At 37.9% G+C, this 27,584-nt stretch overlaps 2 protein-coding genes across 3 annotated transcripts in view; one reads left to right on the top strand and one right to left on the bottom strand.

The window, feature by feature from the left end:
- Positions 1-1,035: 1,035 nt before the first annotated feature.
- Positions 1,036-8,829, top strand: LOC130434821 (uncharacterized). The gene is made up of 2 exons (XM_056765171.1): positions 1,036-1,327; positions 1,499-8,829. The coding sequence occupies exon 2, from the start codon at positions 2,205-2,207 to the stop codon at positions 8,097-8,099; it is 5,895 nt and encodes a 1,964-aa protein (XP_056621149.1). The 5' UTR covers positions 1,036-1,327; positions 1,499-2,204; the 3' UTR covers positions 8,100-8,829.
- A 3,466-nt stretch (positions 8,830-12,295) lies between these two features.
- Positions 12,296-27,584, bottom strand: part of rtn1b (reticulon 1b) — a 28,827-nt gene continuing 13,538 nt past the window's right edge. The window contains exons 1-7 of one of the 2 annotated variants that reach the window (XM_056764330.1): positions 22,047-22,231; positions 14,711-14,918; positions 14,472-14,610; positions 14,092-14,161; positions 13,971-14,017; positions 13,768-13,826; positions 12,296-13,251 (exon numbers count right to left, since the gene is read on the bottom strand). In XM_056764330.1, the coding sequence (XP_056620308.1) occupies positions 13,209-13,251; positions 13,768-13,826; positions 13,971-14,017; positions 14,092-14,161; positions 14,472-14,610; positions 14,711-14,918; positions 22,047-22,119 (639 nt within the window). In that variant the 5' untranslated portion in view covers positions 22,120-22,231 and the 3' untranslated portion in view covers positions 12,296-13,208. Of the gene's footprint in view, positions 13,252-13,767; positions 13,827-13,970; positions 14,018-14,091; positions 14,162-14,471; positions 14,611-14,710; positions 14,919-22,046; positions 22,232-27,584 lie in introns of those variants that run through there. The other variant, XM_056764329.1, reaches the window with a different exon arrangement.

Genomic DNA, 27,584 nt, shown 5'->3' with positions numbered 1-27,584 from the left:
GGGCTACTGTAGAAGCAACATGGCAAATTCATGGAAGGGGACCTGTGGTGTATGTAGATAGAAATAGCTCATTATAAGGTCATAAAAACATAACTTTAATATAACCATAATGTAAGGTCTTTATACACCTCTGAAGACATAGTTATGTATATGATGTTGCATTCCTTTCTGACCTTTATTAAATAAGCAAAATGACATTTGATATTAAATCTTGTTTTGTGAAAAAGTTAAAAATGATCTGCCAATTGAGTAAGAAACATAAACTTAATTTAAGTAAACTTTTTATTATACTATATTATATTTTGAGAATTTGTTTCCCACACCTTTTTGAGGTCATTGTTCATCACTACAGAGCATGTGTTATGAGTCATTCTTTTCCCTCAACCTTCCATTCTCCAAATATGCGTGATTTGTCTTTGCATATGTAGCTCTTCCCCACAGGCTAAATATGAAAAGAGAGACCCTGCTGACAAAAACAATCTGTTATTTCCAAACACACTCTGTGTCACATCATTTTGTAGTTTTTCTTCCGTTGCAGACTCACAACGCAAGATATGACCTCATCGGATGTCCTATTAATTCTATCTATTGCGTCATGTACTGTATATTTCTTCCAGAATTATAACAATGTTTCTCTATATTGTTTTTAAGTTTAATAAGTAATTCTTTAATGACAAAAATGCATTCTTTTCCGTAAAAACTGTCTTTTTATTTTTGCCTCAGATTCAAAGAGAGGAATAAATCCACTGTAAATGGCACAGGACCTTTTACCATCCACGCTAAAAACACTCCATATCCAGAGGAGATCCAGACAGTCATTTCAGTCAGTCATCTGAAGTCGCCAAACGGGGTGATCGCAGCAGCCCTGTCACACATACCCAGAGAGAGGCTAATTTTGAGTGTCAGTCCGTGTTCTGAGGTGGTTAACGTCATTGCCACTGGCACGGTGCCGTGCTTGGACAGTGATATTTTGGGACATGACTGGTGTGCACGTATTGTCACACCAGAGGGCAGTGTGCATGTGTAAATGTCCGATGACATATTGTAATGCTTATTGATATGATTTGTAAAGTTCATTGAGGTTTTTTGAAACATGGTTAAAATACAATGTTTAGAGAAAATTGTTGATTATAAATTGTTTATATTGTGTTTAAAAATGAAAAGCTTTTCTGTATGTAATGTTACTTTAATAATGCGTAATGCGTCACATGACTAAGAGAGGGAGTGAAGAACTGTGGGTCAGAGAGCAATGGATGCGAACAGGTCGTAACACGTGCGGCTCCTTCAAAATGTATAATCTCTGCATATGGTCCTAAAGGCGCACACGGTATTTGTTTATATTTGTTGCATGTTATAATTTTTATGTTTGAGTTTATGTGCTTTAATGTGTGTAATGTAACGTGTTCTGTATTGTAACAATGAGGCAAGTTGGACTATTTGTTATGGGATTCTGTTGTAAAAGAGGTGTGTTTAAGTTGTATATGTCTTTTATTTGTAGTTTTCACGGTGTCTTTCTTAGACCGTGACATCTTCGGATCGACACAGGAAAGAGAGAGCAAAATAAAAGTCTAAAAGACATCTGTATGATTCGTGGCCGTGATTTATTGGATCAGTGCAGTTACAGTGAAAACGTACCGTCGAAGTCGACGAGAGTACAGAGTAAAGAAAGACGCCATAAGAGAAAAGACGATATCGCTGGTGTAGGCGGAGCTTCGGTTTGCTGATCGACAGATGACCGGGAGTGTTGGTTTCTGGCATCTTTAGAGATATCGCGTCTTACCAGGAGAGGGCGTGAATTACCTGTGTTGACAACATCGCCGCAAATCTTCGGCAAAATCTTCAGAGTTCAGCGTTACTGTGTGACGTTACTCAATACCGGAAGAAGAGTGCGACCATACAAACATCAGGTTTGACTGTTAACTTTAAAATTTCTGGACATTTAAAAGGACTTTGATAAAAGGGAAACGTTTCATTGAAATATAATTGTGTTTATTTGATTATCATTACATTTACACTTTCTATTATTATCTACATCGTACAATTCAACTGTTGTTAATGTTCTTGCTCTGTTATATGATCTGAGTTCTTAAATGGTATTTTAAGTGTTACTGGGATTTTTCAGTTATCACTGTCTTGGTCTCAAAGAGTATATAAAGTAGAGCTAAAAAATAATTAAACAAGAAGAAGATAAAGTGCCAGGCACAATGTCAAATAATGAAAGGTTGTTGCAAGGTGAGCAAATGGAGACCAGTCAGACAGAGTTAGAAACAATACAAGAAGTAGAGAAAGGTTCTACTTCTGCCCCTTCTAAAAAAGAACCAAGAAAGTCTTCAAGGGAAAGAAAACTAACTGAAAAAATGCTGGAGCTTAAGCAGCAAGAAATTTCTCAAAAGGAGATTAAGTGGATCAAGCTTTATGAAAGTTGGAAAGATCAAGCGAAAGATACACGTGTCAAAATAAAGGATGAGTGTTCTGAGGAAGACTTAAGTAAAATGATGGATGCCGTAGAAGGACTGGAGACACAAGTAAAAGAAATGTATGAAACCATTCGTTCTCAAACAGCACCTTCTACCGAAATTAGAAGGAAGATGGATTCCTGTACAGCAGTAACAGCAGACCTAATGAGGCTACTGAAAGTACGTATGTGTGAAGTCGGGTTAGAGGAATTTGATGCTACAGGAGAAAATGCAAGAATTCACATGGTGCTGGATAAAGAGTACGCCAACTCAATATTTGGAAGTACAAAATCAAAACACACTGTCCAAAGTAGCCATTCAAAATGTTCGTCCGAAAACCTAAGCATCGCAGCAAAAAGAGCAGAATGTGCAGCACAACTCGCAGCAAAACAGGCTGAAATTAAGATGGAAGAAGCTATAGCTGCACAAAAACAGGAGCTAAAGAGACTGGAAAACCAAAGAGATCTACAAGTAATAGCCGCAAAGCTTAAAGCATACTCTGAAGCTGATTCTAGTGACGAAAGTAGAACCACAGGTAGTGAAGTGGCCAATAGTCCCATTTATTCTCCTAAAGAAATGAAAAAGGAACAGACATTCATTAACATTGACAAAGTGCAACCAAATCAATCTAACGATGATGGATCATTAGCACAAGCCTTGCATGACGCAATGGTTCTTACCAGACTACCAGCACCCGAACCCTCAGTCTTTACAGGCGATCCACTTACATTCTTAGAGTGGAGTTCAAGTTTTAAAGCTTTGATTGAAAGACGATGCACAAATCCAGTTGATAGGTTATTCTATCTAAAGAAATACATCAGTGGTGAAGCAAAATGTGTACTGGAGGGAAGCTTTTTCCGAAAGGATGATAAAGCCTATGAACAGGCATGGGAGCTATTGAACTCTAGATATGGTCATCCCTTTGTAATACAGCGGGCATTTAGAGAAAAACTAAATAACTGGCCCAAGATTAGTTCTAGGGAGTCAGTTAAATTGAGACAATTTAGTGATTTCCTGATATCCTGCAACAATGCTATGCCACACATCAAAGGACTTCAGGTGTTAAATGACTGTGAAGAGAATCAGAGAATGGTACAAAAACTCCCTGATTGGGTAACCTCTCAATGGAACCGTTATGTCACAAAGCACTTAAGAGAAACGGAGGAATACCCTAAGTTCAATGAGTTTGCTGAATTTGTGGCCCGTGAGGCAGAAGTGGCATGCAACCCTGTAACTTCCTTTAATGCCTTGAAGTCAACAGAAGAAAGGCCCATCAGAGACGTAAAGCGCCAAAGGGCCAACGCGTTTATAACAAATGTAAAGGCACCTGATAAGTTCTGTACAGTGATGAGGTCGAACAGTGCCGGTGAAAATCAACCAAAGGAATCAAATAAAGTAAATGTCACATCGCCATTTTCAGAGCCAGTTCCATGCCTGTGTTGTGGAGACAGCCACTCCATCCACAAATGTCAGACGTTTGCCAATAAGCCAGTGGAAGAGAAGAAAAGGCTTATATTTGATAACAATCTCTGCTTTGGGTGTCTTAGACGAGGACATAATTCGAGAGAGTGTAGAAGCAAGGCAATTTGTAGCATTTGTAAGAAACGTCATCCAACCCCACTTCATGAAGAACGCTCTTCTGCTGCAGCAGACACATCCTCTCATGCTATCGAAACAGAAGAAACAACTTCTTCCCTTTCTTGCTCTGTTGACAGAGGTTGTGGTGGGAGTACATCCATGATAGTTCCTGTGTGGATTTCTTCATCTACAAATCCAGAAAAACAGATCCTGGTGTATGCCTTACTGGATACCCAAAGCAGCAACACCTTTGTAGACAAAGAAGTATGTGAAGAGATAGGTGCGAGTCTAGAGCCAGTTAAGTTAAAGCTTACCACAATGATGGGAAAAGATTCCATTATTCAGAGTGAGAGAGTCAATGGGCTTCGAGTTAAAGGGCTTCTCTCTCAAAGTCTTGTCAACTTGCCACCCGCCTATACCAGAGATTTCATTCCTCTTGAACGTTCCCACATACCTACCTCTCAGACTGCAAAAAGGTGGAATCATCTAAACAGTATAGTGCAGGAAATGCCAAAGCTGATGGATTGCAAAGTCGGACTGTTGATAGGTTACGACTGCTCAAGAGCACTGGCACCACGACAAGTCATCACAGGAGGTGAAGATGAGCCCTATGCCATTAAGACAGATTTAGGTTGGAGTATTGTCGGTAGCTCACCAAAGGTTGCAAAGTCTACAGAAGTAATAGGTCTGTGCCATCGCGTACACGTCAAGGAAGTTCCACCATTGACACCAGCCACCATCATCAGAGCTCTTGAATCAGACTTCAAGGATACCAACCCTGGAGAAAGGAGCATGTCACAAGATGACATACAATTCATGCAACTATTAAATGAGAAAACAAACTACAATGCGGATGGTCACTTGGAAATGCCCCTACCCTTTAGGACACGCCCACACCTGCCAGAAAATAAGCGGTTGGCTTTGGCACGGCTGAAGCGGTTAAAAGGGAAGCTTGAGAAAAATCCAAAGTTCAAGGAAGACTATGTCAAATTCATGGGAGGTGTTTTCAAGGATGGTGATGCTGAGAGAGCTGAACAACAATCTGAAACAGGAAATGTGTGGTATATCCCTCACCAAGGTGTTTACCACCCTAAAAAGCCAAACAAAATTAGGGTAGTGTTCGACTGTTCAGCCAAGTATGATGGCACTGCACTAAATGATCATCTGCTCGTTGGACCAGATCTTACAAATGGACTGACTGGAGTGCTCTGCAGGTTTCGCAAATACCCTATAGCAGTCATCTGTGATGTGGAGAAGATGTTCCACAGGTTCCATGTAAGCCAGGAGGACAGAGATTATTTACGTTTCTTGTGGTGGGAGAACGGGGATACGAATTCTGAGCCAAAGGAATATCGTATGAAAGTCCATCTATTTGGAGCGGCATCCTCACCTGGCTGCGCAAATTATGGAATGAAGCATCTTGCAAACCAAAATGAGAAAGACTATCCTGCAGCAGCCAACTTCATAAGGAAAAATTTCTATGTTGACGATGGCCTCGTCAGTGTTGAAGATGTGGACACTGCCATAAACCTAGTGAGAGAAGCACAAACTGTGTGTGCCAAAGGAAGACTGCATCTTCATAAATTCATCTCCAATAACAGAGAAGTTTTGGAGTCAATACCTGACAATGAACGAGCAACTGAAATGCATGACGTGGATCTCAGGCATGATGACCTTCCAGTCCAAACTGTGTTAGGAGTGAAGTGGAGTGCAAATAGTGACACCTTCTCATTTAAAGTTATTTTGGATGAGAAACCAGCAACGAGGCGGGGAATTCTCTCAACTATAGCTTCTGTGTTTGACCCACTGGGCTTTCTAGCTCCTTTCCTCCTCCTGGGAAAGAAAATACTACAGGACATGTGCCGAAAGGGCATTGAATGGGATGAACCACTGCCAGAAGAATTAAAGCCACGATGGGAAAGCTGGCTAAATGATCTAAAGAATCTGCAGGGTCTTCAGATTCCAAGATGCATCACATCTGGAAAAATGGAAACGACCCAGAGAATTGAACTTCATCATTTTTCCGATGCGAGTAGTCAAGGGTATGGTCAGTGCTCATACATACGATTGCTGAGTGAAGACAAAGTACACTGCTCTTTAGTCATTGGGAAAGCAAGGGTTGCACCCACTAAAGTTGTGACAATACCCAGGCTTGAGTTATCAGCTGCAGTAGTTTCTTCAGCAGTCAGCAGTATGTTAAGGGAAGAGCTAGAACTCAAAATCGACCAAGAATATTTTTGGACAGACTCAAAAGTAGTCTTGGGCTATATCAATAATGAAGCTAGAAGGTTCCACGTTTTTGTAGCCAATAGAGTTCAAAGAATCAGAGAAACATCAGACCCCGCACAGTGGTACTACGTTGATAGTGACAGTAATCCAGCAGACCATGCCTCCAGAGGCCTCAGTGTGTCAGAGTTGATCAGTTCAAATTGGTTTACTGGACCCAAGTTTTTGTGGGAAAGAGAGATTGTCACGTCGGAGTCAGATCCAGAGCTCTTGGTGGGTGATCCTGAAGTAAAAGTGACACAGGTACTACAAACCAAGCTAGAAAAGGAAGAACAATTTTTGGACAGATTCAGTCGGTTCTCAAAATGGCATACAGCATTGAAAGTGGTCGCTCGAATCCAGCAACTAGCTAAAGGAAACAAATTCCCAAAGCCCATAAATGTCGAGGACTTAAAGAAAGCAGGTGTCGCGCTTATAAAATTGGCACAAAAGGATGCATTCGAAAAAGAAATGGAAACACTAAGTCATGGCAAACTTCCAAATAACAATCAATTTTTCCAGCTTGATCCAGTGCTGCACGATGGCGTTCTCAGAGTAGGGGGGCGTTTAACCAAAGCTTCCTCACCTTTGGACTTGAAGCATCCAATAATCCTGCCAAAGAATGGTTCGGTGACACGTCTAATTTTGGGTCACTGCCATGAGAAAACTCAACACCAAGGCAGAGGGCAAACCCTTAACGAACTGAGAGCTAACGGTTACTGGATTGTTGGTGGCAGTAAAGTTGTAGCTAACTACATTAAGCAGTGCGTTACATGCAGAAGAGCTCGCAGGCCAACAGAAACACAGAAGATGGCAGACCTACCTGCTAACCGTGTTGATCCCTCGCCACCGTTTTCCTACTGTGGCATGGATTGTTTCGGGCCATTTCACACCAAGCAAGGCCGTAAAGAGTACAAGAGATATGGCCTCATATTCACCTGTCTCTCTTCTAGAGCAATTCATGTGGAAATGCTGGAAGACCTTACTACTGATGCTTTCATAAATGCTCTGCGGAGTTTTATAGCAATCCGTGGTGCTGTAAGAGAAATCCGGTCAGATCAAGGCACAAATTTCATTGGGGCAAAGAATGAACTGACGAAGGCACTTAACGAGTTGGACAAAGAGAGACTAACTGCATACTTAGCCCAAAAACAATGTGACTTTACATTCAATGTACCTGATGCCAGCCACATGGGGGGTATTTGGGAAAGGCAGATCAGAACAATTAGGAGTGTCTTAAATTGGGTCCTCTCTCAAAGTGCTGGCAGATTAGATGATGCTTCCTTAAGAACCTTCCTTTATGAAGCCATGTCTATCATAAATTGCCGTCCACTCACCACTGATACCATTAATGACCCAAAGAGCCTAGAGCCTCTTACCCCAAACCACTTGCTCACCATGAAAGCTTCTGTACCGCTGCCACCACCAGGAAAATTTGAAGCAGAAGACCTTTATTCCAAAAAAAGGTGGCGTAGAGTCCAGTACTTGACAGAGCAATTCTGGGGTAGATGGAAAAGGGAGTACTTGGCAAACATAGCACTCAGACAGCGCTGGCATTCCGCAAAACGAAATGTAAAAATCGGAGATGTTGTCATTCTCCAAGAGGACGCACTTCCACGCAATGGCTGGAGACTAGGAAGAGTGCTTGATGTTCGTACAGATGAAGATGGATTGGTGCGAAAGGTCACAATTCAATTAGGCGATAGAAAGGCGAGTAAAGAGGGCAAAAGCAAAAACAATAATTTTTCTATTCTTGAACGTCCAATTCATAAATTGGTTGTGCTTGTAGAAAACAACTAAATTTGTGTGGTAATCTCTAAATGCAATAATGCATGGAATTTGAAGTACTCATTTAACATGAACATGGATAAGTAAAAACACAATTTGTTCTGATGTTTGATTTTGAAAATTACTGGATTTATTCAAACATTTATTGAAGTTCATCATAAATCATAGTAATTTGATGGGAGTGTAAATGTCCGATGACATATTGTAATGCTTATTGATATGATTTGTAAAGTTCATTGAGGTTTTTTGAAACATGGTTAAAATACAATGTTTAGAGAAAATTGTTGATTATAAATTGTTTATATTGTGTTTAAAAATGAAAAGCTTTTCTGTATGTAATGTTACTTTAATAATGCGTAATGCGTCACATGACTAAGAGAGGGAGTGAAGAACTGTGGGTCAGAGAGCAATGGATGCGAACAGGTCGTAACACGTGCGGCTCCTTCAAAATGTATAATCTCTGCATATGGTCCTAAAGGCGCACACGGTATTTGTTTATATTTGTTGCATGTTATAATTTTTATGTTTGAGTTTATGTGCTTTAATGTGTGTAATGTAACGTGTTCTGTATTGTAACAATGAGGCAAGTTGGACTATTTGTTATGGGATTCTGTTGTAAAAGAGGTGTGTTTAAGTTGTATATGTCTTTTATTTGTAGTTTTCACGGTGTCTTTCTTAGACCGTGACATCTTCGGATCGACACAGGAAAGAGAGAGCAAAATAAAAGTCTAAAAGACATCTGTATGATTCGTGGCCGTGATTTATTGGATCAGTGCAGTTACAGCATGATTACACAAGGATCTTTTCCTTTGAAAAGGTGTGCTTATGTAAAGATTAAACATCAAGATACATTCACATGAAGGCTGAATTCTTACATGTAGGAGGAACGGGTCGCCTGTACGTTAAAATCACATAACCAGCTTGAATTTTGCATTTGCAGAATAACATTGTTAACTAAAACATTACAATTAAATCTGAAATTGCAGGTAACTAAAGCTTTCTGGGTGACCGGAAACCCCTCTATATGCCAGAATGTTAACATGATGCTGTCCTCCAATGATAATATTATTAGAACGGGCAGTGGTCTTCCACACAGAAGACCCAGAGGTATGTGTGTTTGAAGAACCCATACATCCATTAGGCTTATGTGATTTATAGACTGCATGTCCTCAGGTGAACAAACAGGCAGACTTTTGCATTAAGAGTTTCGTCTCTGAGATCTCTTCTCTTGGCTCTCGGAAGCTTTCTAACCAGTAACTTTGACATTTTGCTATCATCAGACTTCGCCAATGGCATTTCTTCTTAAAGGGTTAACAATATTTTATGACAAAAAAAGTTTGCACTTTGAAAAAGTATACATCTCTCCTCTGAATGGAGTGTCTAACAGCAATATGTTTGTTCTCATTTTGTCCGCTACATTTGGTGAATGGTTCTGAGGTCTCTTTTCATCCTGTCATGAGGCGAGTTTAACAAGGAGATACGGGCCAGTCATGACTGACCTAGTTTGTGCTTATGAGGGCATAGTTGACCTTTGCTCAGGTACAGATGGGTCTACACATACACAGGATGGCACCTCAGGGCCATCTGACCCAGAGTGACATCTCAACGATGGTATAAAAGAAAATAGAAATTTAAATAATTTTTAAACGTTGTTTCATTTTTTACTCATGGTAATTCACTATGGTGTATGATCAAATTAAACTTTGATATCTTATTTTTTACAGTCTCTATAATATAAGAAAATAAGACAAAGCATAGATTTAAATGTAAAATCTTACCCATCTGACAGCATAGGGCACCGGGGCTAGTTTACACATATCTCAGATACATATGGCCAGTTGACAAATATATTATATAAAAAGTGTCGTACGGTGTAACAGCAAAAAAAGATAAATCTCTCTCTAATGCATATATAAATAGTTATACATCTAGATATTAATCATATTATTCTACATTGTTGCTGTTACATCATATATTTGTTGTATGTAAATATATTATAATACGCAGTATTAAAGGCGTAATGATTAATTGATGTACTGCAAATTGCGAGACGAAATGTAAGATATAGAGATACCAGCATCTTTAATTCTATTGGTTAGGTGGCCGACAAGTGACCTGTGTCAACATTTGTAATGTTTTAATCTTTTGTGACAAATTTATATTTAAGTTCATAGTACAAATCATGGCAGCACTAAACAGTACCTCATGGTTATTCATAGCTCATAACAGGCTTATCAGAGCTGATAAAATTAGAAATGTTGTCATGTTTAAAAGGTCTATTTCTGTAGGACAGGAAACCAGTCTGTCTCCAAGAGCTCAGAGCAAAGGATTCCCTTAATCCTAATAGTTAAATGTGGGTCTTTACTCTATACAAATCGCTTTCTAAATTTCTACGGATTATGTAATGTATTAGCAGACATACTACATTTACATTTAGTCATTTAGCACAGGCTTTTATCCAAAGCGACTTACAGATGGAGGAAACAATGGAAGAAATTGGGACGACATAAGGACAACAAAAAGTGCAATAAAAAAACTGGTCTCATATAGCCTACCACAGTATACAGAGCTCGGTTGGATTTATTTTGAAAGAGTAGAAAAGAAATAGAAGTCAGCACTGTTCGGTCAGGTGTTGACATCCATTCGAATCACAACACATTGTAACATTCACATTTGTTTGTAATATTATCTTTTGGGAGGTTCTAACTCTTATCAGATACACAGCAGAGCATTCATTTCCTGCCCTGGTGATTTGTTCGGATGTCACACCCACTGACAGCAAATTCCCTATTGTCCCTTTATACAACACTCTAGCATAACGAAATGTGTGACACTCCCCTCTATGAAATGCAGTTCTCTGTATGCACCAGCAGAGAGCGAGGCGAGCTCATACGTGTCCCATCAGTGAGCTGAAAGCGTCTTCACCATAAATCAACCCTTTCAGCTGCTATTTTAATCCAGAGTCAGACTGAAGGATATGCAAACCTTTATATACATAAGGAATTTAAAAATCTACAGCAATATAAAGACCACTATGATTTAAATGTGAAGGCAATAACAGAAGGCAATGCCATTTTTTTCTATATACATTTTTTACCTTTAAAACTCAATAACAGGAATTTTAGTGTTGCAGAGGAAAATGTGTTGCAGACAATGCCAGGGAGCGGAAGCAGATCCCGCTGTTGTCCAAACGTCCGTCCCACCTGTTCCTGGATTGGACATGTAGCATCTAGATAGCACAGGTACACTGGGAATAACCAGCAGTGCCCACTGACAGATGGCGGTCTCCTTATACTTATTCAGAGCTGTGGGAGTCATCACCAATCCAAATAGTTTTATATGCGGTGAGGACTCATTTATTTTTGGTTTCCACTCTCATTGAGTGTTTAATACTAATGACAGTAGCTGTTAAAAACATAACAACACATACAGTACACTTTGTGTAACCAGTGTTGGGTGTAATTTAATTACTTTCCCCTTGAAAAAGTAAAGTAAGGGATTACTCATATGTTTTCTGTTATTTAATTACAGTTACTTTTGATGTAATTAAACTAAATACTTTGTGAAATATATGCATGTGCAATAGTGTAATTGACATCAAAATTCAAAACCTTACTTTAAAATCTGTGCTTTAATTTATAATTCTCACATTTGTAATACTTTGGTCAGTTATTAATATTATTTATTTGAATGAATTCAATAAGCCGTTTCATGTCTATACTTGAATCACTTAACTAATAAAGGTTGATATAGAAAGTAATTAGTAATGAGTACCTAAATACTTTTTGGACAGTAATTTGGACAGTAATCTAATTACACTATTGAATATGTAATGAGTAACTAGTAATTAATTACTTTTTCAGAGTAACTTACCCAACACTGTGTGTAACACGACATATGTAAATATACCTTTCCCCTTTACTTCCAAAAGGGCCTCAAAATGATTTAAAAAATATTTAAAATAAACAACAATTTATTTAAGCTAAGAGACCTCAAAAAACTAAAGTTTAAAATAAATATTTAAACTTTACATGTAATAAAACAAGATATTTCTTAGTGTTTGCCTAACTTCATAACAAATACATACATGTTTCCATTGAACTAATAGCTCATAAAATGCATCTTGCATTTAACAAAATCACTTAAATAATATGATAAACATTATGATCCAATAATTCTTTCATTTAAATGAAACTCTGGAGTCGAGATACATTTAAGAACATTTATTTTCGCATTCTTTTTTTTTTGAGTACATCTTAAGTGCAAATAGTTAAGAGTCAATAGCTAACAGAATGAGCAACACGTAACAATAATACAAAGATTGACAGACTCTACCTGGCAATCACTCATTGAAGCTTCTATCTCCTCACTCTCTTTTGCTTTGTATCATTTACGAAAAAAATCATCAATGACTGCACCTAAAAACATGAATCTGTAACTCCTGTAATCAGTCCTACGAAGAAAGAAACGAAATGCTACGAGCGAGCCGACCAATCTAATTCGAACATTGGCTAAATAGTTGCGTTTGTGCCTGACGTTACAATTCCATGAACCTCAGCAGATCCATGCGTCTAGCTGACAATGACGATTATATTAGTCACGTTTATAGTGATGGAAGAGGAAAAGCCCCACCAACGCCAAAAGCTTTTTTCCAAAAAGAGGTCACGGGAGAGCAGTAAAGCTGGAGAGATCTTTCACCCACTAGAACAAAAAACATCTTTCAGCACAGCTGAGAAAGCACAAAAAATAAAAGGTAAAAAGAGAATTCATCAGCATTGAGACTCTTGACTTCATGCACTTGAGCAAAATGAGCAACACAAAAAAATTCACATCTAGTCCGGATTTGAATAACACGTTTCAAGGTTACATTGACAATTCATCAATTTGTCGTACTTCCCACTAGATCCCGGTTTGAGTGACAGCACGCTTAGCTTTTTTCCTAATTTTTTATGGTTATAAGGCGAGGATGGGACTTCTCCTGCACAGCTTGGCCCTTGCTCTAGACGTCACAATGTGTACAAAGTAGAACTATGTTCCAGTGATGTTAATGTGTGCTTGATGTGTGTGTATGTGTGTATTTGTGTGTACAAAGAGGAACACTTGATCATCATTCAGCTCCCCCTACTCAGCCTTTCGTTTGGCCCCAGGAATCTTCTCCTGGACCCTGTGCAAAGTAAATTTCCAAATATTATAAACATACAGTATGCATCGGAAACACCTTTTTTTTTGTGTGTACTAACAATGTCTAAAAATTCACAATTTATTCTATGGTGAATATTATTGTCAGAGTGCCTTTTCACTAATATCACATTGTACCATAAATAGACCTTTATGGTAAAAATTCATTTTTTTTGCACAAAATGAATACTAAAATAATTTGTTTATTTCTCTCTTTGTTAAGATTATTATTGTAGACCATTTTGCAAGATGGAAACAACACAGTACTTCAGAAATGTACAAAATAATTTTAAATGAATGTTAGAACAACATATTTCCCTTTTGCAAAATGGTCTATAGTCAAAACATGAATTGGATCTGGATCAGCCAAACAACACATTTAAACACATAGAGCAAAAAAAGCATTAATTAAAATGACAAAGGCTTTGTGAAAACTTTACGAAACTTTACACAAAAGGTTGAAATCAGATCATTTCAAAACATGCTTGGTGGGTGTACTTACTTTGCCACCACAGCGTTGACATTGGTCCTTATTAGGTCCATATACTGATCAATTTGTGCCTAAAGGGAAGGAGAGAAAGAGACAGATAAAGTGAGACGAAATAGATCGGAATTTAAATAGTGAGCATGTGAAAAACAAACGCATACATTGTAGTCTGGGTAACAGATGACACTATAGTCATGGTAACAAAGGATTCTACTGACCTGGTATTTCTCGTAGACCACAGGCATGGAGAACATGGAGACCACCACTACAGCAAGAAATAATAAAAGTGTGAATAAAATTGCAACAACAACAAAAATGAAATTCAAAGTATGTGCTCACCCATAATAAGAAGAGTGAGTCCATTGAACAGAGCACCGACATAGGTCAGCAACCACATCAGCACTGCAAACTTGGGTCAAAAAACAAAGCCAGCATTTGTAACAGTTATGGATTTTGGGCCTGCACACTAAAATAGGGCAAGAGAAACACTGTACGGTTCATAAGTTGTTACCCTACTCAGACATCCTCTCTACAACTTAAAAAACAGTGATTTAAAAAATTTGACTTTCTATTTTTACAGATGTTTCACGTATTTTTGAAATACAGTTAAAACGTCAAATTGCAGAAAAGAAAACGTGAAAATTGTTATTTTACAGTACTTTTTTGACATCTGTTTTATGACATAACTGATTATGAATATTTAAATAATTAAAATAAACCTTTAGTGAGTCCACCAAATCCTGAACCAGGAACAGTCTGCGTAATTCTTTCAGTGTGCTGTTGATGTAGTACTGGGCGTTTTCTGCATACTTCTGCATCTGATCATGAGACAGTGACATCTCCACATCCAGATATGTTCTGCACCAGGGTTTAGGGAATATTGTTATTTAAAAACAATAATGTTTATGTTTTAATAAATTAACACACATGCACACACACAAACATACAGCTGTCTTACTTGAAGGGATGGCCCTCATCTGTCTTCTGCACAGCTTGCAGCACAGACTTGTAGACTCTGAAGCTGATGGCTGCAGAGAGCGAAGCCAGGGCAAGATATGCCACCACACTGACTACGCTGAACTGAGTCAGGGAGAAAAGCAACAGCAGTACACTGCCAAAAACCAGCCCACTCTGCTTAAGGTCCCGCCAGTACAGCAACTCCATCGCTGGGTAGAGAGAGAAAGAGCGTAAGTTATAGAAAAGGAAAATGAGGTGTGGGCTTTCTCATGCACACACAGGGATGGGAGGGGGGGTGATGGCAAATCTAATATTTTTGATCGATTCTGTCGGATCCGGTAATCAACACTTACTGCATGATGTCACATGCAATGACCTAACAATTATTGAATCACACTACATCAGTGCTGAGTCACACATTAAACAATGAAAAAAGATTACACAAACATCCTCTAAAATATATCTGGGATCAACCTGCAGAACACAGAAGCAATAGATGCTGTCCCTGTGGCCTTTCTGCCCACATGCTAAGAAACTATTCTGGCTAAATGACAGCATGGTGACCATGGCAACAGACTAGAACCAGGTGCAAAAATGGTGCCACCATTCAAATAGTATATTATGAGGTCCATCATTAATCTCCAAAAGGATAGTAGTGTTATAATTGTGTCTCAAGGATAATGTACAAATGGGACTGTATACATAATACATTTTAAAAAGATTTAAAGGAGCCTAATGACGTGGAATGATTTTAATAAGTATGTCTACATGTAAAGCAATACCGTAATAACTATAAAAAGCAGCTCCTTCTAAAAACATGGAGAGAACAAACATAAAAAATAAAAAATAAACATTATACACTGTAAAAATAAAAAAATCTACAGACTGCTATTTTTTTTCTCCAGTTTTTCCGTATAATAGAACATTTTACATGTATCTTTAAAATATGGCCTTAAACAGTAAAATAATAGAACAGACTACACAGTTAAAAGAAAAACATGGAAAACTGTTATTTTATGGTTCATTTCTGGCAGCTAGTAAAATGTTTTTTTTTAAATGATATATAAAGTAGAGACATCTTTGTCAGGTTTTCATTTTTCTGTCATGTCTTTTATTTTGAATTTTTGTTACGTTAATGATGTCACTTCCTGTTGTGGTCATGTCCATCTTCTTTTTGTAGTCTTTTATTTTCCCCCATCCTTGCTGTGTCCATGTTCACTGTTGTGTTTGTTTATCATTAATTGTTAAGTGCTGCCTTTTCTATGTGTTCATGTTTTCTTCTGCTCATTTGGCAACAGCTGTTTTATTATTATTGTATTAAATACAACATGCAATATAAATAATAAACAGAGAAAGAAAGAAAGATGCAGTTTCCCCTCATTTAGGAAACGTCCTCACCATTGGCAAGTTTTTTAAGCTTTCCAAGTGTTTACTGTTATAGTGAGGAGGGCATTTGTTATATTTTATGGTCATATAGAACGTCTCATCGGACGCACGCGAGCCGACCCCCAGTTGACTTCCGGTTTGTGTTTGGCTAGTGTCTAATAATATAACTATTTATATTTTAATTAATTAATAAATTTAGTTTTTATTCATATTTTACTGTAAAGTAATTGTATTAAATAAATGATTTGTTGAATTTTGCTGTATGTTCATTTTATTGAATAAACAATGTGTTGAATGGGTCCTGTAGCATTTAAACAAACCATATGGTACATTGACATCTAGCAGTTGAGTTTGGTATTGGAGTCTAAATTCAAAATATTGACAAGTTTAGCCAAGGAATGGTTCTTCTCGGTTTCTTTTGATTGTTATCAGAAATAACCTACAGGCACTCTATTGTTAGTGAATGTGTACTGGAAGTCAAGTTGGAGTCACAAAAGTGCACATGCGCAGTAACGTTTGTTTATGATGTTAAAGGGTACAGTATTTGACTGTTTTAGAGGCTTTGATTATGATTTTTGGCTGTTTAACAATGTATGTTCATGTTTCTATTTTCCCAAAACGCTTTATATTTCACATATTTCAAGTCTATTGTTTATCACTGTTGTATTTCTTCCGGTCTATATAAAGTCCCTATTTCCGAAACGCTCTTATTGGTAAAGCTGACCAGGTCTTTCGTGATTGGCTTCCACTTCTCAGGCTGTTGTGATTGGTCGGTGTCGAGGGGAATGACACCGGACAGAATGGTGTCAGACCGGTTACATTAAATAACACTAATAACAGAAGCGTTAGTTTTGCTTTTTTATATTGGACCCGAGTTGGATAATAAAACAAGCAGACTGATCAGGAGACATTTGCAAGCAGGACATCAAAGGACGTTTCATGAAAGTGTTTAAGAGGTATGCGCACACACACAATATCAGTGTATTACACAGAACAGCGTTCACATGCGATGTTTAAGTCATGGAAGCTGTTATTTGACCGTTGGTTATCTTATCTTATCCTATCTTGATGAAAATGAAAGTTTAGCGCGTAAATCTCTGATAAACGAACACTACTCCAGCGGCTCTTCAGCTTCTCTAAGGAACGCCACTTTTTTGGCGTATTCCTGATGGCGGAGGTAATTAAAAGCTTGGAATGGTGACATCATGTACCCGGGAAGTAGAGGGCTGTAGTCCAAACCAGCTGTTCTCTGTAGTCCTTGTTTAAGAAAATATCTCGCTTGGCACTGAACTTTGAGCTTTATCATTTTGCAGGTATTATTTATGCTCTAACAGCAACATTGCACACTATCTAAAGGTTGAAAAATGGGATCGCGGAGAATGTACTCTTTAAGATGAAAACGTCTATAGAAGAAAATTTTCAATTTTTTTGTGTAAATGATCAAAATGGCAACTTTGTAATACCGCTAGCAGGGAAAATGTATCTTTCTTGTTGTCTTCCTGTTCTTGTTCTAGATTCTTCATGTTCAATGGAATATATTGCACTCTCATATAATAAAGCCAACATATTGGCATATAAATAGTGCATTTGTGTGCCGTTTCTGTTTTGCATAAACTGTTTATGTCTATTACTGTACCTCTTAAAAATGCATTTACATGACCACACTGTCTGTTTTTTAAGCATTATAGTGTTCATTTGTGCATATGAATCACCTTCAGAATAATACATAGAACTAAATTCCACTTCAATCTAAAACAATTTCTGCGTACTGGCTGCGTTCTATACAGTTGCATACAGTAGTATCGACCCACTGTTGCATATAAATTGGTTGCACCACACCCATTCCCAAGCTCGTCCCTCTGGTCTTTGTTTTCTGCCATGTTGAGAATGGTGCAATGTAGAGGATCAACTCTAGAGATTATAAATAAAGCAGTTTAACCATATTTATAATTATAATCTGATAAAAGGCCACACACAGCTGCAGTTTGTTGTCATTGCAGACATGTGTCTTTACTACGCGGATCTTCATTGTCTACACAGAGTTCTGTTATAATTTCCTCAGATGGGGGTCCCTCACTCGGCAGATTGCTAAAAACCAGACGTTATTTTAGGCTGTGATGCTAGCGAAGGCTGGATCACGCATCATATACACAATAGCTTTATCTATGCACGCATACACTCGCTGGATCTTTGTGTGTATTATGAAGGTGTGGTTAACACCCCATTATGCAATACCACTGATGTGCGCAATATATAATTCATAAGCCCTATAATATCTAAAACTCATATTACTCAATGATCAATATTCATACACCTTAATAGAATACATATGCGGAGTGACACACAGATGCTTTCATTAAACAAAGCACTTTAAAATGTTATTTTAATTGACATAAGTAAAGATCAATACACAAGCGCACAATGTCATCTGCCTCCAGCCGTTCTTGCACTGACACAAGGCTGTTTATGGGGTCATTATGGTGAGCTTCGAATAAAATGTGTCGGGGTAAAGTTGGCAGTTGAGCTCTGAGCTGAAAGGAGCACGGTCGCCACGGAAACTGGAGAGATGGGTGCAGTGGAGTGAGCAGTGATGCAGTTGCCATGGCGATGGTGATTGCACCCTCCCTTCCCCGCCACCCTCCCTTTCAGCACGAGCTGCCTGCCGAAGTAATAAGGTGCTGATGAAATGATGGGGGAAGGGGAATAGGAACTAGCGCTGGTATGACAGAAACATAGAGCAAAGACCCTCTAATTCTGACAGTGCCGTGTCTGACAGAGACCTTTGCTTTACACAAAGCTGAAGGATAGACAATAGTGAACAATAATCTTGTCCTTGGAGCAAGATTGCTAAATATAGCTATCGCTATGCAACTGGCAACATGGATACACACAGAACCCAAATAAAGAGCGCCATCAGAAACACAAATTTTTATGATCATCAAACCCTTTAATGGAAATGTAATGATCTATATCGAATCTCAATGTGTGGGATCCAAAAAAAACCACACGATCTAACAAATCATCCAAGTATGACATATAATATATAATATACAGTACAGAGACATGAAGAACTTAATTTATGGCTTATGTAAGCATATAAATCCAACAACAACCAATCCTAAACTGAATAGCTCTCTTCTTGACATCAGTGGGTCATACTCTTAAAAACAAAGAGATCGCTTCAGTCAGTTTATGACTAACATTACACGGGTAATCGGGATGACAACAACTTTGGCGAGATACAAGGCGAATCCACAGATACTCTCGGAATTTCTCAGCTGGCAATAATGAAACTCTTTTAAAGCAATGTCACATGCTGTGACATCATAAAATGACAAACAAGAGTAGCTTCCAGATACAACATAAAAATAACAATTGGGCTTGGTAATACAGGAATGAACTGAAACATGTTATGGATGCCACAAGAAGACGGGCAGAAAGAAAGAGAGACGTGAAAAGTCAGCAGTAATTAATGGCTGTGTTTAATCACTCCTCTAGTTCTGCTCAGGGCCTTATATGGGCCTGCATAAGTCTATAGGTCAAACTTGTCCGTAGGTTGGATATCTGGGTAATAAAGGGAGCTATCAAGGAAAATGAAATGTATTTGTGTAATTTTGCATGGTTATCATGACTGTACCTGACTGTAAAGCTGTATATAATATAATTCAACACCCACAGTTTAAGACTTCACAGAACATGTATTGTTTTGAGTTTTAGGGCATATATTTTGAATGATCCTTTATTTTTACATTTACTTAAGTTTTAAGCAATTTTATTTTTATTTTGTAATTTATTTGTTTATTTTTAACGTTCCTTATACCTTTAAATCATAGAATATTATTATCTGTTTTTGAATTATTTAAATAATTCATTTGATCATTTATTAATTTTCATTTTCTTACTTTTTCAGATTAAAAAGATTTCAGTTTATAAAGCAATTTTGCTTTAACATTTTTGAATATTTAGCCCAATATTTTGTTTCACTTTCATCAACATAAATGTTTTTATACCTTTAGTTTTAGTAAATGAAATTAACCTGCAAAATGACAAACACTAAATTTTGAACCAATGTCGTCTATGATGGTTTCATAGGACACACGTGCCTAACTTCCGGTCTGTGTTTGGTTATAATAACAATATATGAACATTCTGACCACAGTGTGTTTTATAATTGCCTAAAACCACAATAAACTCTCCAAAACCCTGTCATTGTAATTCTACATAGTAAGTGGGAGAAAGGATGAAAACTCAAAACAGTGTCTTTACAATGACCTACTTAACAGTGTCATTATAGTGACACCTTCTGTAGCACAAGTGCACGTGGCTACTAAATAGGATGTTCTGCATCATCATAAATGTGAGCTGTGCTTAACCTTGCAAACAATTATCATATCATCTTTGAAATATAACTGCTTAATAAAAGAATTGGCAGTGGTCATTTTGGCCTGTTACCAAATGACCATCAAGACGGTAACAGTGCTAACATGGCAACTCGTACAACAGTTTTGACCAAACTGCATAATTGACACAAGACTCTGAGGAGAAACATAAACTGCTGATGTAAGAAAAGCCAGCACCTATGCTGCAGTTTGACTTTATAGCACATTGAAAATCAATACCTAGAGTACGCAGGTATTAGCAATCCCAAGCCAACAGGCATGAGCTTAGACACAAATGACAATAATTCTGAGTGCACCCAAGGTGTATAAGAAAGATCTTCTCTGTTTTAATTTATTAAATGGCTTGGTGATGTAGTGCTCTTACTATTAGGCACTAAATTCAAGATCCTACATACTGATCAAGCTGAAGGGCCCGAATCTTCAATCGGCTGTGTGTTAAATAAATAACAATGATATTAAAATCTAATGTAAATTGATACACAACTGCTGACAGAAGGAACTACGAAGATGACACTTTCCAGTCAGTCGGAGGGGATGCTGCATACAAACCAGGAACTAAAATAGATTGTCAGTCCCATTTCTTACTCACTGATCAAACACATCCAAATTGACCTATATAGGCAGTCTTAAAAATGAAAAAGAAAAAATGCATAAACATTTTTCTAGAGACGGACACAAAAGCCCCATAGAAATTCTACCCTGAAGGGACAAATGTTCAACATGCTCACATATAAATAGCTTGTACCAGAAACACTTTTTCTGAAAATGTTCTAGTTTTCCTTTCCCCTGCAAGAGTTTTCTAACCTGATGCTCTAAATATAGAATCTTTTTGCTAGCTCTCCAGCTTTTTAGGACTATAGTCAATAAATGCTTCTTATTGATATCTCAATATAATTACATACACACAAATGAACAGTCATGAAGATGCTTTGACTGTTAGCAAATTAATAAAATGGGCAGCAGAGGTCAACAATTGGATAAGCATTACAGATGTGCTTAACAGCCACACCCTACAACACCTCTCTCTATCTCTATCTCTTTCTTCTTCTTTTTTTCTTTGGCCTACAGTATACAACACACCACAATTCACAAAATTCAAAGAGAGAGACTGAGGATATGATAGATCGTTGTATGGATCTACCCCCATCCAAATGAACAACTGACCTGAAAAATAGGAACCCATGTGTATCATTGCCTAATGATTTTATTCCATCACACCCACAGTCGGCGAATTCAGGATGGATCCCCCAATATAAACAAGAGGGGGAGAAAAGAAGGGCGTGCCCAGCTGTCTAAACCCCCTATGCAGCCGGCTGCTCGTTGGCCAACGATGGCAGCCGCCTCGATAAAAAAACATGTATGTGTCCATGCAATCTCACATGCACCTGCATCCGTTCTAAGCGTTCCCCACCCGTTAAACCTACAAAAAAATGAACCCCACTATTTTCCTTTCACCATCATTCTGCCCTTCCCAAAACAGAACATGCATCTCCATCCACCCATCTTGCGTCCCCCCATATCCATCCCACTCTCCGCACACACTCACAGTACCCTGGCCTTTCCAGCTGCTCCAGAAACCTTCCATCTTGGTCGAGTCTGCGGCTGCCATGGTGCTGGCCTGCATGCTAGGCTGGGGTGAGGGGAAAGAATGCGAAAGGCTTTCTGCTAATGCTACTGTCGCTCTGCTGTTGGCTCCGTCTCTATCGTTTCCCTCTCTCTCTTTCTCTCTCACCGGTTCACACAATCGCATGAATGACCCATAGGAGGAGGAGACAGTGAGGAGGGGAGGCAGGGATGGAGGAGAAGGAGGACTGGGATACATAATGATTCTGCTGCCCACTGGTGGAGGAATGGAGAGGGCAGACAACAAGGGGAGAGGAAAGGGGTAATAGACTGAGAGATTTTTAAAGCAAATCAGAAGGAATGCAGAATTAATTGATTCATTTTTACAATAAAATTGTGTGAATTTTTATTGATACAAGTCAATGGTTACTAAGGCGGTCACTCACTAACATTCTGCCTATTGTCATACAGATTTCAAAAAACATAAGAATGAACGAATGGGTTAAATCCTTTGAATCAAACATATAATCTTTTACCGTTCTGTAAATAGGACCAATCCTGTTATTCCTTTTAAGATGCGGATCAGGTGGTAAACAGTTTTTTGCAGAACACATTGTGCTCATTTGGAGATGTAGTAATGGCTTTTCATCACTTGCTATATAAATTTCACTCTAGACTACTATAACAGTGTGTGTGTGAGTGTGTGTGTACTTGTACATCTTTCTTTTTTAGTGTGTGTGTGTGTGTTTGTGTGTGTGCGCGTCTGCGTACGGGCGTGTGTGTGTGTGTAAACGAGGACATCGAGAGGATGGAGAATGACTCAGCTTTCTCAGTTAAAAGAAACAGGGAGCACTTGCAGTGAAGCACCAGTCCTGTCTGCCTATTGGTTCCAGTGATCTTTTAGATAATCAAAAATAATAAACCTTAATAATTGCTGTTATTTAATGCCTGGTACACAACAAATAAATTAAGTCAAAAGCAAATATCACCATGGAATCAATATTCTCGTGCATTGAAAAAAGCTGCTTCATATGTAAATGTTTGGAAGACAACGCCATAAGTCACTGTCCCCTTATTTTGATCAGATATTACCTTGATGAAGAATCAACAAAAATGATGTCTAAAACCCTTTCTTTACTGCACTTGAGCGGGGCCATGACAATGGAAACCATTAATTGTTTGATTGTATTGAATATAACTTACTGTCCCATTCCTGGGAAATTCATCTCATGGCCAGTATGTAACATTGACATGACTACACATAACAGGGCATATTTCATATAAGGGCATATAAAGAAAAATTTCACAAAAATGAAAATTCTGTCATCATTTACTCACCTTCGAGTTGTATAATCTGTATACATTTCTTTGTTCTGATGAACACAGGGAAAGACATTTTAAAGAATGCTTATAACCAGACAGATTTTGCCCCCGATTGACCATTTTAAAAAATATGCTTTATAATTTTTTTGGTTGTGTTGAACACAAAATAAGACATTTTGAAGAATGTAGGACAGCAAACAGTTATGAAGCACCTTTGACTAGCATTGTATTTTTTCCTACTATGGTAGTCAATGGGGAGCAAAATCTGTCTACAGTAAGCTACTGGCAAACTTGCTGTAAAACAACAGCAAAGTTTAACAGTATAAGTTCTTAAATTACCTAATTTTTTAAAATAAATCACAAGGATGTGCTAGACAGGAAAACCTAACAATTAATGTTACAATTCCTTTTTCTTAGTGACCATCATACCCATTCTTGTTGGCCTTGTGTAAAGACAGTGTTTAAGGGTTGCATTTGCTTACTGATATTACCCATTAGCCTTTGCATCCTTTAAAACTTCACTCAGTGAGTGTGTTAACATGCACAGTCTTACTCCGGACATGATTAATAAGCTGATCACAAGTAAGGTCATGTAAACGCGTAAAACGTTTTTCTTTTATCGGGAAAAGCCCATAAACGGCGTAAGCAAAACCCGATGAGCAGAGGTAGTTTTTTGCCCATCACTCCGATTTTACGCTGCATGTAAACACCTTTACCGGTTTTCTCTCAGTTTTGTTTATGTGCGCAAGTCTGACAGCGCAATAGTAAAAGTCCCAAATAAAAGTAATAGTAAAAGAATGTATAAACGTTCCGCTCGACCGCTCTCGAATCATGCAGTTGATGTAGAAATGTAAAAATGAAGAACTATCGTTGCATATGCAGGTACTGTGGACGTGAGAAGAGCAATAAAAATACAGCTTCTGACCGTTTTCCCGCTTCATTTTTAATTACTAAACAGACAATTGACTATGACGTAACTGGATGCAAAAAACTCGTCAATTCTCAAACTTCCATGTAAATGTTTTTTATTTGCGTATAGCCTGTTTATTACTATGCATGTAAACAGATAATAACAGGTTTCTTTTAAAGCAGATTTTTGATAGATATCCCTTTATTTTGTGCATGTAAACGCACTCAATGATAAAACAATGCCTCATCATGGTTTCTTGTCTAGTGAGGTGTGGTACAGACGGTAATGAGACACTTCAATGCACACTGAACCTACACCATGATCCCATATGTCAGGTGATACTGTATATAACTGTAAACTGTAACCAGTCAAAAGCAGCTATAGCCGAAAGGAATGAAAACAGAAATAAGGATTTCAAATGAAATTCTTGCATGATGACTTCAGCACATTTGAAGGACAGGAACCCTCTATGTTTTCAAAGAATGTCTAAGCACTGCAGTGCCGTCAAAATATGACCCTGTATAGCTCCTGTATGACTCCAATACCCTGCTGAATAATAAGAGATTTGGGGAGGGAGGCCGATGACAAGAACGTGTTCAAATAAGATTAGCAATGGAAATCCCACATGTTTACCATCATGAACTTATCATCTTAAAGCTCAGCTCTATGAACTGTATATGTATGTGGATGAAGACATCAAAGCAAATTAAACCTCAGGTAAAACGTAGGCCATACTGATATTAAATGAATCAAATCAATTAGTGCCAGCTTTGATAACATTTATTTTCTTGCTAGATGCTCCCTTTTCGTAATAAAATGTCATATTTATTTCTGCATGACAACTCTTGCTTGTACTTTCTACTCATGTTTTACACCCCGGCAAGATTTAAAGGGATAGTTTATCCAAATATTGTCATCATTTACTTCCACTCGGGTTGTTTCAAACCTATCTAAATCTCTTTGTTCCAATGAACACAGAGGAAGATATTTGGAAGAATGTTAGCAATTTTCATTTCTGGGACATTGTCCACTACCATAGTGGGAAACATTTTTTGTATATTTTTGTTCTGTTGAACACATAATGAGATATTTTGAAGGATTTAGGAAAACAAAGAGTTATCGGGCACCTATGACTACCATTTAATTCTTCCTATAGTAGTCAATGATGGCCTGGAACTAAAAAATACTCACATTCTTCATTGGAACAAAGTAATTTATACAGCTATGAAATCACATAAGGGTGAGCAAATGATGACAGAATTTTTCGGTGAACTATCCCTTTAAGACCCAGACCTCCAAACAAGGATTGATATGATCTACATAACATTAGAGATAAATAAAGACATAAATAAAGCACTCTGTCGAAGGACTAATGCAATGACATCTATCCTCAGGGTTTATATATTCTGATACACCAGCCATCACATTTCTAGAGGCTTCGATGAGACGCTGAGCTCAAGAGAGGAGGGGGTGCGTCAAACACAGATGCTCTTTCGCAGAGCTCCACAGATACAGACAAAATGGGTGTTAACAACAGGCAACAGGAAAGCTGGGGTGCTTTGAAAGTGTTTGAAAGACAAATTTGATTAATTTAGAGTTATACATTAACATTAGTAGTATAAAGGATTTACAGCTGTCTGACAGCTATTTCCCTGGGTCCAACATTTCATTATACTCCCACTGTAGTGCGACTATATAAACACAAGATGGCAGCACTTAATAGCCAAACAGGGGAAACAGAACAGACTGAATCTGACTGGAACCATATAAAGATGTCAATACGTTAAAGGTGAGTCCAACACACATTATTTATGCATTTTGTGCAGTGCACACATCCCATACCAAACAAATGCAGTTCTAATCCACTATCTATAACACACTAAAGTAACAAATAGTCTAACTAAATAAAAACATGATACAATTATGAAGGAAATGACTCAGTATTAACCTCAGTATTCTATATTAATATAGAAATGCGAAAATTGGCCATGTGACCCACTGCTAACCAATCAGGTTCTTCTTTCAGCAGGCATGCACATGCTGCAGAGACATAAATTCCAAGTGAAGTGAAGAGTGAACCTTTTCTGTGTTTAAAGAAATATACTTTATAATATAGAAATATAATTCTATATTACAGTTTTTTCAATTACTAACATCCCTTTGACCGATCTGTAGTCACATTTTCAAAACTCTAAACACAATTATCACAACATCCGTCTGTTTTGACCCTATCATTAACACAATTCATGTTGCTTTTACACAATACTCAGTCGGATAATATGTTTCTAAAATGCTTACATTTTCTTATCAGTTAAAATGTATCAATTTTCTAATTAGTAATAGATTCCAATCTCAATGTGAGACATAGCTAGATGTTGGCGTCTTTCCATTACATGATCGTGAGCATCCAAATGCTGAAGATCATATACTGTAGATTGAAACGTTATTTTGTTCAAATTTTGCAATCTTTGAACCAAAGGCCATGCATTTTTATTACAGCAATTACATATGATGTGATGTGAGGCCAAGTATGGTGTTCCATACTCTGAATTTGTGCTCTGTATTAACCCATCTAAGTGCATACACACAGCAGTGAGTAACAAACACACCGTGAACACACACCCAAGGCAGTGAGCAGCCATTGCTGTGGTGCCCGAGGTGGGGTCTCACCTCAGCAGTGGTGTCAACGGTGGAGAAGAGCGCTGAAAATTCACTTCCCCCACCTACAGTCTCTTCTGGTACCTAGGCTCGAACTGGCAACATTTGGGTTACAAATCCGAGTCTCTAACCAGTAGGCCACGACTTTAAGTGTTAATTGGTAGTAGAGATGGTTAATGTTCTTTGTGTAAATATAATTAATCAAGGTAGATTATTTTTTGAGAGATTGAGCTAAAACCATTGTGCTCCGCTTCTAAAATGAATGTAATTGTGATACAGAAAAGTGTATTTTTAATGACGTTCCAGCTAAGGTGGGTAAAACATTGAGCATTTGTTTGCTTCATTTCACCGCCATGTGCACATGTCAACGCTGGATTTACGGAGAGTCTAAAATTAAAAAGCAGTGCTGTGCCATCAATACTGTATCCGATAGGAATGGCGCAGCAAATCTTATGTGAGTAAAACATATTTGTACTATGCGTCACTATTGCTTTGTTAGAGAGTACTTTATATGCCCTAATAGCCCTATTCACACGGGATTAGTATTACCTGGGGATCTTAATCCAGTGCAAATCGGCCATCTCTGTAATTTGTAACCTCACAAATTCACCCACAAATTACCTAACATATTTTAA

The sequence above is a fragment of the Triplophysa dalaica genome, chromosome 13 (genome assembly GCF_015846415.1).
Source record: "Triplophysa dalaica isolate WHDGS20190420 chromosome 13, ASM1584641v1, whole genome shotgun sequence".
In the NCBI taxonomy this organism is placed as follows: domain Eukaryota; kingdom Metazoa; phylum Chordata; class Actinopteri; order Cypriniformes; family Nemacheilidae; genus Triplophysa; species Triplophysa dalaica.
This window is presented reverse-complemented; position numbering and strand designations above follow the sequence as displayed.